General features: G+C 48.9%; 1 protein-coding gene across 2 annotated transcripts; it reads left to right on the forward strand.

Moving 5' to 3' along the window:
- Window positions 1-1,368: 1,368 nt before the first annotated feature.
- Window positions 1,369-15,059, forward strand: FECH (ferrochelatase). Of its 2 annotated transcripts, none has more exons than XM_032205692.1 (11): window positions 1,369-1,460; window positions 2,265-2,370; window positions 2,657-2,776; window positions 3,173-3,321; window positions 8,592-8,726; window positions 9,142-9,248; window positions 10,403-10,501; window positions 11,290-11,397; window positions 12,261-12,425; window positions 12,638-12,697; window positions 13,190-15,059. In XM_032205692.1, exons 1-11 carry the CDS (start codon window positions 1,412-1,414, stop codon window positions 13,322-13,324), a joined length of 1,233 nt encoding a protein of 410 aa, XP_032061583.1. In that variant the 5' UTR covers window positions 1,369-1,411; the 3' UTR covers window positions 13,325-15,059. The 2 variants fall into 2 exon arrangements, with proteins under 2 accessions (XP_032061583.1, XP_032061584.1); XM_032205693.1 differs by lacking the exon at window positions 1,369-1,460 and adding an exon at window positions 1,846-1,862.
- The last annotated feature ends 473 nt before the right edge of the window (window positions 15,060-15,532 follow it).

The raw sequence follows: 15,532 nt of genomic DNA on the forward strand, positions 1-15,532 counted from the left end.
GTCTTTTCATGGGCTAGTCTTTTTCTGACAGAAAAATGACAACAGATTTTAAGAGCTGCTTCTCACATTTGCCCTATTCTTGTTATTTGTGTTTTTGTTCTTTGTCTGAACTTAGCAATTATTCTCTGAAGTAGCTGTAAAGGCATGATCAAACATAAATTTCTTGTGATTTGGGGTATTTGTTGCAATGTGTTACGTATGTAAACTAGAGAAAGAAGGGAAATATGAACAAGCTTGACTGCAAGAAAACAAAAGAGATTTCTTACTCCTAAACATGTGACAATGCATTAACAGTGAGCTGTAGGAAAAGTCACCCCATTCAAATGTTGAACATGTTGCCAAGTAGTAAGCCTACCCCTTGGGCTTTTATTGTTTGTGGTGTTTGTTTTGATTCTTTTGTTGTTTGATTTTACAACTGCTCTTGTGCCGAGATGCTCGAGGCTTCTGTGATGCAGGATGTGTAGAAATTTGTGAGCATATAAGGAGTTTTATCAACAACTAACAAAATCCTTCATCTGGCTGTGGTGATAAGGGAAGAGAAAGGCTAGGAAAAGACACTACTAAAAAAATTCTCGTTGGCAGGGCGGTTTTCTGTCCCTTAAAGCGGAAGGGATGAGCTGCTTTGTCAAGGTTAAAAGCCTTAAAATATCCGGGGCGCTGCCAGGGGAAGGTCGGAGGGCTTGCAGGGAGCTCGTGGCAGAGGCAGCCCGGATAAGGAGCTTGAAAGGTGAGCGGGATGAGGGATGCCATCGAGTCACCCGTAACCTGCTCGTGATGCGGAGGTGCCGGGGAAGCCGCCCTGCTCCCCATGGGGGGATCCTGGAGTTCAGCAAGGGCCTGGGTGAGGCTGCTGAGGGCAGGGGGCTGCAGGAAGGCAGCAATACGAGGTGCTGCTGCACACAAACCTCGCCTCTGCGGCTGCCCGTGGAGGCTGCAAGCCCTGCGAGGCTGTGGCCGCTAATAACAGATTTCGGAAAGGCGTTCAGGTGCTTGGAGCTCAGCGGAGCTTAATTAGAAAGGGTAAACAAATCTTCGAAAGAGGATACAAGGCGCAATTAAAACTTGGACGTCGTGCGCGTCCTGGGCTCCGTTCCCCCTGCAGGCGGCCCGCTAATGGGCTCGCTAATGGGCAAATTGGGCTGCGGGCAGCGGCTCTGCCGCCTCCCGGGCCCCAGCCGCCAGCTCCGCGATCGCTATCGCCGCGGCCAGATGCCATCTCCCCAGGGCAGCTCCTCCGGGGCGGGTCGCTCCGGGCCCTGCCCGGCCCTGCCCGGCCCTGCCCGGCCCCCCGCTGCGGCGGGCGTGCGCCGTGCCCGCGGGCGGCCGGGGCGGGGCGGGGCGGCCGGGAGCCGAGCGGGGCCGAGCGGAGCGGAGCGGCCGGGAGGAGGCGGCGGCGGCGCCGTCTGAGGGAATGCAGGCGGCCGCCAACATGGCTGCGGCCGGCCGGGCCGCGCGGCCCCGTGAGTGCGCGGCGGGTCCCGGCCCCGGCCCCGTTAGGAGGCCGGAGGGAGGGAGCGCGGGGCCGGGGGGGCGGCCGGGCCGAGCCGGGTTGAGCCGTACCGAGCCGGGCTGGGCTGAGCCGGCGGAGGGCAGCGGCCCCGCGTTACACAACGGCCGCGCCGGGGCCGCCTTTGCGTAACGGCGTCAGCGGCGCCGGGCCGGCCCCGGGCTGCCGCGCCCCCGCCGGGCCCCAGGCGGCGGCTCCCGGCGGGACCGTGCGGGACGGGACGGGGCGGGACGGGCTGGGACCCACCGCGGGGCGCGGGGATCGGCCGCTGGGGTCCCGGGGCCGTGCCGGGGCCGTGCCGGTGCCAGCGGGGCTGTGCGGGGGCAGCGGGAGGTGCGCGGCGCTGAGGGACCTGGTGAGGGAGCGGGTCCCAGTCCCGGTGAGGGGAGCTGTGCCTGGGGGGTCGCTGGGGACCCGGACCCGGACCCGGACCCGCTGTGCCCCGCAGGGCTGCTGCAGGAGCGCTCGTGTTCAGCCAGCCCGGGTGCCCCCATAGCCGTGCTTCCAGCAGTTTCAAACATACAGCTGGAGCCTGACTTAGGGAGGCGTTTGTTGGTTTTTAGGTTGCTGCCTGCTACCCAAGTGGGTGTGCGCTGGGTTTAAAGAAAGCCAAAAGCTCGCGCTCTCTGATCCCAGGACCTGGCGTTTAAGGCAGAAGACACCAAAGGGCTCAGTGGTGCCGAGCGTTTCGCCAGCGGGTGCGGGGCTCGTGCCTGCCTGGTGCCAGGTTTCCGATGCCTTGTTCTCTCTCCTCCAGTTGTCAAAAGCAGCAGCTCCCTGCGGGTCCCCCTGCGATGGCAAGGCCAGGCGTCCGCGGCCGTGGCGGCCAAGAGCACGAAGCCCCAGGTTCAGCCAGCAGCGCGGTGAGTTTGGGGTCAGGCCTGGCCGGGCGGCTGCTGCCCCGTCCCTGTGACACAGCGTGCAGCTGGCCCGCCTGACGGGTGGGCCTGGGGGCCGGCGTGCCTCGTGTGCCCCTGCGCTGCCCGGCTGTTCCTGTTCGTAGTTCATGTTTTTTTCTCATAAGCAGGATGAACTTTAAATAGGATGCTGCAAAAGAAAAGTGTGGATGGACAAGCCGATTAAATTGCAATTAAAAAAAAAAATAAATCAGTATGTAGCTAGGGTTTGAAATGTCATTTCCTTCCATAGGAAACCTAAAACAGGAATCTTGATGTTAAACATGGGAGGTCCGGAAAGGCTGGATGATGTGCATGATTTCTTACTTCGTCTCTTCCTGGACAGGGATCTAATGACGCTGCCAGCACAAAAGTAAGAAGCACCAGGAACTTGTGTGTTACGGTCATTGTGCAATGTTTTTGTCTTAACTGCAGGCTCAGGCATTACACTTTAGTTTAGCATATATCAGCATTTCTTAGGACTGTTTAGTCTTTGGGACCAGATTGTGCAAGATGTGGTATTGTAATTTTCTGGAAATAAGTGTGCCAAGGTCAATCTCTTCAAACTGCAAATTCTGGTTTACTGTCACCTGGCAAGTTTGGGGAGGGTGACAGAGCGTAACATTAAACAAGCCACACCATGCTGGTTTGCTTGTCATCTGGGGAGGTTGCCACAGAAAAAAACCCACTCCAGTAGAGTTTTTTTGGGGAAGGGGGTGGGGGTGATTGGGGTTACAATATTAACACGTGTGCCTTCTGAATGCTTTAGTAAGTTAGCACCGTTCATCGCTAAGCGCCGCACGCCGAGGATCCAGGAGCAGTACAGCAGGATTGGAGGTGGGTCACCGATCAAGAAGTGGACAGCAGTGCAGGGAGAAGGCATGGTGAAGCTGCTGGATAGCATGTCTCCTCACACAGGTACTTCTTTACCACGGTTCTTAGAAGCTTCTTCGGCCTGATGTGTTGAAAACATGAGCTTGTAAAGCAACTTTTGGCAGTACTCATTCACCACACAGTAATGCTGTGGCACCACAAGCCATCAGCCAGGTCCGTACCCACCTTCTCAGGCTGGATCCAGTATGTGCTGCGGTTCAGCTGCCACCTCTGTGCCCAAGGTAACTAGTTTGAGCTGTCTGTATGGCCACCCTGAGATACTTTTGGCACGTTTCATCTTGTGTAACTTCAGCCATCAGGAATGGCACCATGGGAGTGGCATTCTTGCTAGGGTAAAGGAGATGGAGATTAGTGGCCATTGGCAGTGGCTGTATAACCTCATGTGACTGTAGCTCAAATTTTTGTACCTTTTATGAAGAGGTGTGTGAGAACGATGATCCTGTTAGGCTGCACATGTGTGAATGCACACACAGAGTTAAGGAGTCTGTCAGTCTGGGGTTTCCTGGTTGCTCGTGTTCTGCACGCTGATCTATTGAGTTTCACAGAGGGTGGGATCTCCTGCTGTACGATGCACGGCCACCTTCTCGTGACCGCTGCTTGTAGCTGACGGCAGCACGGTGCCACTCAGCTCCACACACCAGCAGCAGCCAGCAGCTGGGGCTGCGATGGAGCTGTGCTCCCTGCTCCTGCTGCTTCCTGCACGGGGCCAGCTCGGCGGGATGCTGTGCAGGGACTGGCTGGCACGATCCAGCTCTGAGGCCAGAATTTAATGCTGTAATGCCTTTTGTACCTGTCTGGTGTGCCAGTGTGAGCTGAAAGGGTTGGTGGCTGCACGGGAGGGTGTCAGCACTCTGAAACTGCTCCCCAAAGCTGCAGGTCTGCCTTTTGTTCCTGTGAAAGGTCCCCCGAAATTACTGGTTGCTTCAGAGCTCTCTCCTGAGTTACGTTGCCTGAATCTGTAGCTGCTGCTAATGGATAAAAGATCTAACACCAATAAGGCCCCATTTCGGGCCTGAAGAGGAAGAAAAGATATGTTTTGTGGCTGAACGCTGCAGGGCTTGGGCGAGTGATAGCAGTGAGCTCCGCCCGAGGACACGAGCAGGCGATAAGGCCTAATGGCTTGGCATGGCTAGGAGTAGATACTGCCTTTGCCAGTTCTTTCTCGACTATCAGAGAGCTTGAAAGGTGAACGAAGCCTCCCTCCCCTCTCTGCAGATCACAGAGCCTCTCTGAACCTTGCTCCCTTGCAGCAGGGAGGTGTGACTCTGGTGTGGGTTATCCTGTGCCACTGTGCCTGGGAGCACCAGCGCGATGGCAAAACGGTGTAGGTGCTTCTGTGAGTGCCCAAATTAGCAAAGCCTTAAGCTAATGCACTACAGTGGGCAATTGCAACCTGCTGGGTGTGCAAACACAGACCATTGGGGTCATTCACCTAAAGTTAGCCAGCTGTGGTTTGTCTGTGTTCAGTGGCTTTCTCCTAAAACCCCCAACCAAATAGATACAAGAGTCATTTTTAGCCCATGCATTCGTGGTGGAATCTGCAGCAGTTTGGCTGAACTGCTTTCAGACAGGTTGTTAGCTGAATTTGACTTTATCTTGTGTTGTTGCTCTGTTAGCAGCTATGATGAATTCAAGTCTTTGTTCCTCTGCCTCTTGCTGAAGGTGATAGATCATTTGCTTGCAGTACCTCTTATGCTGGTTTCTTGCTATGTGAAATTAAAACAGTGCCATTAAAAGCATGGCATTAATAAATGTGAGTGGCAGCACCAGCAATCAGGCTGACACCCGCGCAGCAGCTTGAAGGTAGTGGCGGTCTTCTGTCTCTGTCGTCTCGTGGGACAGAGGAAAAAAGACCCAGTGAATCATCACTGCTTTGGCAAGCCAGGAGAAACGGTGATGCGATGGTTGGTCTGCCTGAAACGAGCTGTCTGGGGGCCACCTTTGTTCCAGTAAGGCACTTCTCGGCATTACGCTTTTTTCCTGAAGCAGCAAGCCAGCTTTGAGAGTAGAAGGAATTAACGAGATCACCGAGTTGCCCACTGTGTTCCTCCCCAATGTGTCAGCTGCAGATAATGCTTCTCATCCTGCCGCTCCAATGGGAGCACTAAGCGTTTGTACTGGAAAAGCTGCTGGAGTACGAGAAGCAGAAGAGGGGAGCTCACTGTTCTCTTCAGCTCAGCAGCTCTCTGACGAGTGGTGCTGCAAGCTGCCTTCTCCCTGCAGCTTCCACGACCTTTGCAGGTTTGATGCTGGTGGGTCAGGGAGTCACCCCCCACGTTAGACCATATATGTTACTTGATTCTCGGCAGTTTAGTAATTCTTTGTGGATTCTACTTCAGATTTGGGTAGGAAAGGGCTAGAGGCAGGAGATTTTTAAATTTTTTTAAAAAAGATAAATGTCTGGAGCTGAAAAGTAATGCTCTTGAAAGTCTAGCTCCAGAATTCCCTTATTCATTCAGCATGTAACACGTCACTGATGCCTTCATTTGGATGGTATTTGACCTGTTTTTCCCCACAGACACTATTCTCTAACTTAATTCCAGCTGCAGTCCCTCCAAGTACAGTAAAAGCCTGCAGCAGAGCCTGCGTCCTGCCCTGGCTCCAAAGGCAGCAGCGTGTGTGGCAGCTGCAGCCCCTCGGGGGTCAGGCTTGCAACAGGTTCTGGAGATAAAACTTACCGAGTTTATCTGCTCTTCCCAGCACACCACTCCCATGTACTTTTGTTCGGTGCAGTTTTTGTACAGTCACGCCTGCCTCTCTGCAGTCCTTACCCCTCAGAGGTCCTTTAAAGGCTTTTTTTTGTAACCTAGCGATAGTTTTAAATACCGAATGTGCTAACCATTTCCTTCAGCGTTTCAGGCAGCCTTGCAGTGGTACCACCTTCTGTGTTTCTGCAGAGCAGCCTGAAGCAGGCGTGCATGCAGCCTGAGCGGGGCAGTTATTGTGAGAGCACTGGGTCAGCGTGCCGTGTTTGCGTGGCACGTTAGGAGCCCTGAGCATGGTTAACGAGTAACTCGTGGGCTGTGCCTGTGCCATGTGAAATGCAAGGTGAGGAAGAAACATTTTGCATCTGTTGTTGCCTGGACCTGGGCTTGCGGGTGGCCTGGAGGTTACAGCTATTTGTGTATTTGCAGCTGATGGAGAACTCGAGTTGGACAGTGTCCACCTGTAAAACTCACCTGTTCACATACATCAATCGACTGACGCGTAGACTTGTCGAATATGTTCGACACGTTACTCCCTGACATTGGGACTAAGATCAAGCAGTAAATAAACAGCCTCACCAATGTCATCTGGGAACAATATAATTCTAAAATGAAGCGTTATTGTCACAGGCAGCTGTCTGAAAATAAACAAGAGTTCTTCCTCTCTGAATGAATGCACTTGGGTGGGCTCAGTGGTCTGTAAGAATAAGTCACGCAGATGTGGTGACAGGAAAATACATTTCTGTTTGTTTAGTGCTAGCATCAAATAGGCTAATGTCTCACAGCAATTATATTCCAAGAAGGCGCCTTTTGCTTTTTTCCACTGTTTTTAGTTACAAAGGTTCTGAGTATTTTTACGAGCTGTATTTTAGCCAAGATTCCCTTGCTGTCGGAAGAATGAAAGCCCTCAGGATGAAGGGACCATGTTGTTTTCCTAGTTTGGCAGCTCTTCATAGCAGGAGCTGTTGTGTACCTGAAAGAGTAATCCTGATTCTGACTGTACCTGCAAACTGAACGCGTGTACACACACGAAAACCTGGTACTTGCTGCCTGTGATCCAGGACAGAACATAATGCTGTGAGGGCATTGCAAGAAGTTCCCAGGTTGGTCATAATTTTCCTGATATGTCCTTTCCCAGGTTAAACTCCTCTTGTCTTTACTCTGGTTAGTCAGATTTTTGTTTTCAATGCCGTTTAAAAATGTTAGAGGTAACTGGCCTCCAGGCTCCTGAGGGTGGGTCGTTACTTGCTACTGCTCCCAGGTGGGAGTTGTTTTTTTGCCTCCTGCAAAGAACTGGGGCTGGCTAAACCTGCTTGCCTGAGTCCTGCGTAAATCTGTGGAGTGCAGAACAAGCACAGGACATTACTTCCTTCAGAAACCTGTTAAATGGTATTTCAGAGCTAGTGACCTGGAAACCAGGGAAAAGAAACTTTGGGTTTGTTCTCCTAGAAGCCTCTGTCCTCCACTTAGAACAAAACAAAAAAATCAAGGAGAAACAAACAAACATAAACCACCACACTCACAAACCTCAGAGCTGACACCCAGAAGGTTAGAGGTGGAAAATGGAAAAACCTGAAATGTTGTCCTTGGAAAGAAAAGTATTGCTTCCAAAAAGCACTGAAGTGCTTACAGGCACAACGGTCTCTGTGCAAAACAGAAACAAACCAGAAATGGAAGAACCTGCCTCCCTTCCTCAGCACCCCCATCTGCTGCCCCAAACAAGCCCCTGTCCCTGGGGGTTTCTGTGCAAGCAGAGCAGTTCACCAGCGTGAGGGATGGTGGCTTGGTGACTTCTCTGCTGGCACCTGGCACACAAAAGGGGTAGAATTGTCTGGTTTTCTTGCACTGCCTTGCAAGCAGCTGATATCTGTGAGGTGCCTTTTCCTGTTTGAAAATCAGACCCTCTCAAGCTGACGACTGCAGAGCAGAACATCTCAGTGCTGGCACGCACAATTACAGCCCAATTGTGTTTGAAAGTTTAGTTAAATAACATTTCCTGGAACGAACAAGCTGCTTAAAGAATTTGTTTCCTTTTAGCAGAGTGGGTGGCAGCATGAAGAAAGCCTTGTCTTCCTGAAGGTTTGCCAGTTTAATTAGGTTGCGGTATTTAAAGCATCCCACTCCTGATTTCGGTGCGGTGAGCTGTGCTGTTAGGAAGACCGCAGCTCTTGTGTAGCAGTGATCTGTTCGGGCACAGCTGTGTTCATTCAGCATCTTTTAGTGACACACTTTTACCAATGCATCCTTTAGATCAGAACTCCCCAGTAACACAGAGCTCCGTGCAGCCTAGAAGCCGTGCCTCTGCTATCTGACCGAAACGAGGAGGCTGCTGCTTTCTGCAGGTCGTGTAAATCTCTTACAGCTTCTGCTAAAGGAAACTGAGTTACCAGCCTAATACGTACCAGACAAAGATGTGTTTGTATGCCGGTGGTTTTGAAAGGTAGCCAGGGAAGTGTCAACAGGTTTATTTTGACAGTTTGGTGAAATTACCTGCCAGGTTCTGTGCCTCGTACCTGTTAGCAACACGGTGTTGCTGAAAGTCACGGGTCGGTGCTGTTTTCTGCAACTTCTCCTCTCTTTGTCTGGCAGCACCTCACAAGTACTACATCGGGTTCCGGTACGTGCACCCTCTGACGGAAGAGGCGATCGAGGAGATGGAGCAGGACGGCATCGAACGGGCCATCGCCTTCACGCAGTACCCGCAGTACAGCTGCTCCACCACAGGTGAGAGCCCGCAGCTCCTGCACCCAGCCCGTCCCCTCGGCTTCCTTGCCAGCTCCAGCTCTGCTGTGTTTACTGCAGTGCTGAGTTCTAGCCAGAAACTCTTCAGGTAGGGATAGCTTTGTTACTGTCATTACTGCAAGAGAATATAAACGGAAGCCCCAGGAACACCACTGAGTAAGCTTTCTCCATGGAAACTGCAGTAACTGTTCTGCAGTTAAGGAATGGTTGAGCGAGTTATTCTTGTACGCTGTGTGAGCTTTGAGGCAGTTGTTCCCCTCTGATGTTCTCAGTTCTGAGTTGCATTTGAACTGTATGCCGTTTTAACATATTACAGCGCCTTGCTACAAAACTGTTTTCATCCGACAGGTTGCTCATGCCTTGGATAACCTGATGTTGTTAATTCCCTGTCTTTCAGGAAGCAGTTTAAATGCTATTTATCGCTACTACAATAAAAAGGGGGAGAAGCCAAAGATGAAGTGGAGTATAATTGACCGGTGGCCCACACATCCCCTGCTCATCCAGGTACGGGTTTGTAGGAGCACCTTTGAAGTTGGCAGTCAGAACGAGGTGTGTGAACTGAGCAGGTCTGATACAGAGGCCTCCAGGGACAACAGGGTACCCCGAAATATTCTTCTTAAGGCACTCTTAGAGCTGCAAGGGGAATGTTGCAGTCCTCTGCATGCACAGTGTGGGTGTGCTTCAGCACCCCAGAGTCAGAAGGGCTCGTTCACAGCTATCTCATTGTCTTTTCTGTGTTATCACGTTGATGGACACTCCCAGGGGTTTTCTGAGGTTGGTTAATGTAGGAGAAACTTGGTATGTTTGCATTAGCACCTGATTTCAAAAGAAAAAAGAACTAAGTAAATACAGATGTTTATTCCATTTCTTTTTAAGAAATGTTTGCTACCAGTGAAAACACTGCACGATGTTGAGCAAGAGGAATGTTCTGAGGAATCAGTTTACTTACTACAAGTTGCAGTAGTAAGTAAAGCTCACTGACTACTAGTCATAGCTTGCAACAAAGCTTATGAGCTTTTTAGCTATGAAATATCCTAAAAGAAGATGAACCAATTTGCTGATTTAGGTTGTGTTTACACATTTTTCCTGTTGACTAAAAAAATAATAAAAAGGAGAAAAAAAATGAGAAGAATAAAAGGAATATTTCAGTGTAAGGGTACATCTTAGTTATGGTAATGAAATGTGTCTTGTCTACTGTGTACGCAGTTGCAGAAGGATGGTTATTTCACAAGAGATGTTCTGGCATGATAATGTGTGAATGTGACCACCACGTACACCTTGTTCTAGGAGTGTAGTCCTGTTGTTAAAGCAGTTTGAGCTGGAAGGGACCTCTAGAGGTCGTTAGCCCAAATTCCTGATCTGAGTAGGTCTGTGGTGAACTCACACAGATCACGTCTCCTCTGTCAGATCAGAGCTCACAGGCAGCAAAGAGGTAGCTGTAGCCACAGCAGTGGCTGTGCAGGAGCAGTTACAGGGAACCTTCTTGCTCCTTCCTTTCCTGAGAAAATGGCACGTTTGTCCCTGGAGAGAGCTTCTCTTTTGGATTGGGCTCTGCCATTTTTGTGGTGTGCTGAGCAGAAGAGTGGCTCTGCCTGCGCAGTGTGCGGTTCCCTTCCAGCAAGTCCTGATCCAAGTCTCTGCTCTTTCTTTCTGACCAGTGCTTTACCGACCACATACAGAAGGAACTGGACCTGTTTCCACCTGACAAAAGGAAAGATGTTGTCATCCTTTTCTCAGCTCACTCGCTCCCCATGTCTGTGAGTTACGTTGGGCTGTTCCTATAACTGCTGACCAGAATCGTGCTGGCTAAGCTGAACTGGAGGGTGTGCAGCTTGCACGCTTGCAGAGTAAAACCACACAAATAGAAAGATGAGTTGCTGAGTTGTGGCTGACATGGAGCTGAGGTCAAGGCACGTGAGCTGTGGTGGCTTTGCTGCATTTGCTTGGATGTGCACCGCTGGCCACCCCTGAAGGGAGGGCACTGGGTTAGGTGGATCAGTGGTCAGGCTCCATATGGCTGCTTTTATGGTCTCACAAACTTGCCAGCTCAAACCCGGGCGATAATGGTATTTTCTCACCTCTAGGAAGTATTAATAACCCTTTCCCTGGAGAAATGAAAGTAGTGTCTTTGCAGGGCTGCACTAAAGGGCATAATCCTCTATCAGTGACTGCAGTGAAATCCAGTCATTTAAAAAAAAATCAGTGCTGTTACCAAAATGTAATCATATCTGTATGAGAAGATTGAAGAATTCCTCCTTTGTCACTGGAGGGAGGAGCAGCAGATGCCCTGGTAAAGCAGCTTTGCTGTTGGTTTGGCTGGGCAGGAAGGCACTTCAGCTGGAAGGGCAGGAGGAGCCCTGGGGGCACCCCTGGCCAGGGGCTGTAGGGTGGGCTGGGGCGGTGGTGCCTGCGGCCACCTGGTGCCACCAGCCATGTCCCCACCATGCCCCAGTGCTCGGTAGTGGCTAAAGGCTGTGTGAGGTGAGGACAGGGTGCCCGCACAGACGTTCCCTGGAAGAAAACGTCTGCTGTTTGTGTCTTGAAGGTAGTGAACCGTGGTGATCCATATCCACAAGAAGTGGGAGCTACTGTTCAGAGAGTCATGGAGAAGCTGAACTACTCCAACCCCTACCGGCTGGTCTGGCAGTCCAAGGTAGGTGCTGGAGAACCACACCACCACCCGCTGCTGCCAAGAGCTTCAGGTGATGGAGCATGTGGTCCTCCCACAGTGCCATAACCCCAGACAAGTAGATGCTTAATGCGTCTGTTAGAAAACCTACAGTCTCATAGCACCCAATTTGGTATTTTTCTTTCTCTGTCAGAAAGGAGAGTAGAGCATTCATTGCTTTTTTAAGTGTTACTTTTAGATGGTCTTGGAGCAATTTTTCAGAAATTGTCACTGTGAAATAGGCAGTCTTTATAATGACATACACATAACCCAGACAAGCTTCATTAGTCTTGATGAAGACTTGGATTATTTTTTGCTTCTTATTACTACTGCAAGTAACAAGGAACTTAATTTTTACCATAGTTACGTAGTACAATTAACCATATGTTTCATTAGCATTACACCTACCATGCCATTGTTTTGTTCTTAAAGTTGCATCTTATGGTACATCGGCACCAAGTACTTCATGGATAGATAAGGGTTAAGGTGGGTTTTCTGCATCCTGAATGCTTCCATCTTCAAAAGGCAGGTAAACCCCCTGCGTTAGTGATCAGGCTTTTGTTAAACTAAAAATAGCAGAGCTTCATTGAAACTTTTATTTTAATGCAAGTCTCGTTTAAGGCCAGCCCAGGTTCTCTTTTTAGGGGATTTAAATGGAGGGACAGTGGGACAGTATGTCTTTGTAAAAACCTAACAGATAAAGTGAAAGGAAGAGTCAAAAGCAGAGAAATAAAGATAGCTGTCTTCTTCTTAAATATAACTTGGTCTGTGTTGCCTTGCTTAAGGAAAACATGGGTGTTTTTTCTAAGAACGATTTTTTTGAGTGTTTTTTCCTCCTTTTCCTACAGGTTGGGCCAATGCCTTGGCTTGGTCCGCAGACAGATGAGACCATTAAAGGCCTGTGTCAAAGAGGAAAGAAGAACATGTTGTTGGTCCCAATAGCATTTACAAGCGACCACATTGAAACGCTTTATGAACTGGATATTGAGTATGCCCAGGTTTTAGCAAATGAAGTAAGTAGTTTATTGTTTTCATAGCTGTTTGGGTAGTGGTGCTCTCAAATTATTTTTCCTCTCTCAAAATTTTGCTTTATGGGTGCTCTTTGCAATATAACTTGGGACTTTTTTTTTTTTGTAAATTGAAAATGAATCTTAACTCAGGGGAGTTTTTAGCAACATGTAAGTAGATGTAGTAGACTTAACTTTTCTCCTTGTTTTTGGTCCAGTGTGGAGTTGAAAACATCAGAAGAGCAGAATCGCTGAATGGAAATCCACTGTTCTCTAAGGTATTTTTGCTGCATTAGTAATAAAAGTAATTAGTAATTACCTTTATAAGTAATAAGTCAATTAGTAATAAAAGTTTGCAGTTGTGTGTTTCCTATTAGATTGTGGATGTCTTTTTGTAGTTTTAAAGTATTTTTCATGTAAGAGGAAAAATAGAAATACGTACTTAATCCGTATACCACAAAGAGTTTTTGTTGACCATGTTTTTTTTTTTCTTTTTTAAAAGTTCTAAAGTTTGCTTTGACAAAGAAAAGCAATTTTGTATTCATTAATAGTTATTGTTTAATGGAATACTTATTTTAAGATACTGTGCGAGTGCAGTTCTGAAACAGGATTTTCCACTGAATCAATGGGGGATAGTGCTTAAAAGTAGAGTGAGCTCTGATGGCTACAAAGTTTGGCGATCTCACTAGTCTGTGTGACACGTTGAAGTGTTTTCTGATTTTATGCAAGGAGGTTTGCTCACTTCTGTTTTTTAATTAACTGTCTTTCAGGCTCTGGCAGACTTGGTCTGCTCACACATCCAGTCGAACGAAGTCTGCTCGAAGCAGTTAACGCTCTGCTGTCCGCTCTGTGTAAATCCTGTCTGCAGGGAGACAAAAGCTTTCTTCACTAATCAGCAGCTGTGATGGGCAGTGTGGGATGGCACGGCTGGCTTGTGCAGGAAAATTGCCCTGGTGAAGCGGTGCAAAGGAAAATCTGCTTGACGGAGCTCTCTTGTGTTACGTACTTACAGGCTGGTAGTCTCAGTGGTGTTAACCTCTATAGCAGCTTGGAGAATTTGACTTTTTTGGTTTAATTTTTACTTATGTTTTCTTTGTTTGAGAAGTGTTTGTAGAAAGTAGGGAAACAAGGGCGTTTGTTCTGAGATGTGAAAAGATCTCATCTCATCTGATTCTGTTTGGACTTAATATGAGTCTGCACGGAAAAGCCTAACAAGCTTTTATACCAATTGGCTTGTTTCCTGCAGAGGGATTTCTTTGTATGCATTTTTTTTCATGAGTGCATTAATTTCAGTTTTCCAGTGCAAGCACACAATTACTTAGTTTTGTTTATGCAAGGCATAGCATAACCAGCATCATCACCAGTTGTCTCTTCTGAGAGCGATCTCTTCGGATGGGCTTGAAGATCAAGTGACTTCTAATGCTTTTTAAATAATTGTATATTTTTTTAGAACATAAAGATAAGGTTTTGTTTTGTTTCTTCCTGCCAGAAACTTCCTGTGAAAGCTTAGCTGGGTTAGTAGAACTCACAAGACTTGTTTACATTTTCTAGATTAAAACACTTTCATCATCTGCAGGAAAGCCCCTGCACTTGAAAAGCATACAGTGAAAGACAAAATTCTGTTTGGACAATGCTGAAGAACGTGTGCACTTGACACAAACTATGTATGTTTCAAATCTAGCAACCATCAGCAGCGTGAGTTGAAACATACTGGTTCGTTTTCAGCAAAGTGACTTTATTATTATTACTATTAAAAAGGGCTTTCTCTGTTTGGTTAAGGAAATTTAGTCAGGCTCCTTCTCTAGAAGGTTTATAGATCTGCTCTGTGCTTTCTACTGTGTCACAGTGCTGTGGTATTTGTGGGTATCTATGGACTTACATAGGTACAATTGATCTAGCCTAATTGATGTTGTTATTTAAAAGTGAGATGATGAATCAGGAGTAATTCACGTTGCAGATGCCTGAGCGCAGAGAGGCGAGCAGGCCCCTCGTGCTGACGGCTGTGTGCTTACACGTACCTTTGTCAGAAGCCACATTTTGTCTGTTACATTTCTGGCACCAGTCGTGAGCCTGGAGTTAATGAACTCGTAACCCATCTACACTTCTTGCTTGTTTTGGCAGGAGTTCGGGTGCTGAGTCCCCCTTAGTGGTGGTAGCTGTGTGCAGCACGAGGAGCCTTCCGAGGGCAGCATCCCTTCGCTGTCAGCACCAGGACTGGCATCCAGGCTGGTCTCGGGATGGGAGGGGACTCCTTTCGGAGGCTGTCACCACACAGCATGCCCGATCTCGGCACCTGAAGTAGCTTAGGGTAGAAGCACTGCAGCACCTCAGTCACTGGTCCTCCCCACAGGGGCCTCCCTGGTGGGCTGGAGGAGCCGCAAAGCTGTGAGTGTTTGCAGGGACTGAGCCATATGAGTATTAGTCTAGCTGTCGCCTTGGTGGATGTCAATGTTTACTTCATTTAACTAGCACTGAAACGCCAGCCCTTTGGCAATGCAGGTTGTTTTCTGTACAGTGATGATTCAGCTAATCATGAGGTTTGAGAAGCAGGTGCCCTGCTGCTCAGACAGGTTTACTCGCGTGTGTAACTGAGGCACGAAGAGTTTGAACTTCTGGTCTTTCAATGGTGGGCTTGATTAATAGGCCTCTGTTGGTGTAACAGAGAGTGATCTTGTTCTATTTTATGCTAAAGGAATTAAAGGTGGGGTATTAAAGAAATGAATGGATGCCGTGCTGGTCAGCCAGTGGGCCAGGTACTGCCAGGGAGCGATGTAAATCCCGGTCTCCTGCCTCGGTAGGGCCCACGGCCCCCCAATAAGTCTTGAGGGTCGTTTGAAAAGTCTCCACTGCCATCCAGCAGCTTCCAAATGTGACTGTGGTGAGACAGAATTAAACTCCTTCAGTGCCAGAACTGCCTGTGTTACTGCTGCCCCCTTGTTGCTGTAGCAGAAACAAGTCTTCCTCCACCCTTTGTACCTGTGCCTCTTCTCCGGGCAGGGAGACGCAGGGGCAGCTCTGCCGATGCCAAGGACGTGCCACTGTGTGCTCCCTGCCTTGGGCTTTGACTTCCAGAACCTTGCTGTGTTTGTAGTGCTCCCCGACTAGCAGAGGTG

Source organism: Aythya fuligula, chromosome Z (genome assembly GCF_009819795.1).
Source record: "Aythya fuligula isolate bAytFul2 chromosome Z, bAytFul2.pri, whole genome shotgun sequence".
Taxonomy (NCBI): domain Eukaryota; kingdom Metazoa; phylum Chordata; class Aves; order Anseriformes; family Anatidae; genus Aythya; species Aythya fuligula.

Excerpts from the sequence above, each read along its gene's own strand:
- FECH (XM_032205692.1), top strand. The coding sequence starts at position 1,412 with ATGCAGGCGGCCGCCAACATGGCTGCGGCCGGCCGGGCCGCGCGGCCC. Across the intron at positions 3,322-8,591 it reads TAGCATGTCTCCTCACACAG|CACCTCACAAGTACTACATC; the intron begins GTACTTCTTTAC and ends TTTGTCTGGCAG. Across the intron at positions 12,426-12,637 it reads CCCAGGTTTTAGCAAATGAA|TGTGGAGTTGAAAACATCAG; the intron begins GTAAGTAGTTTA and ends TTTTTGGTCCAG.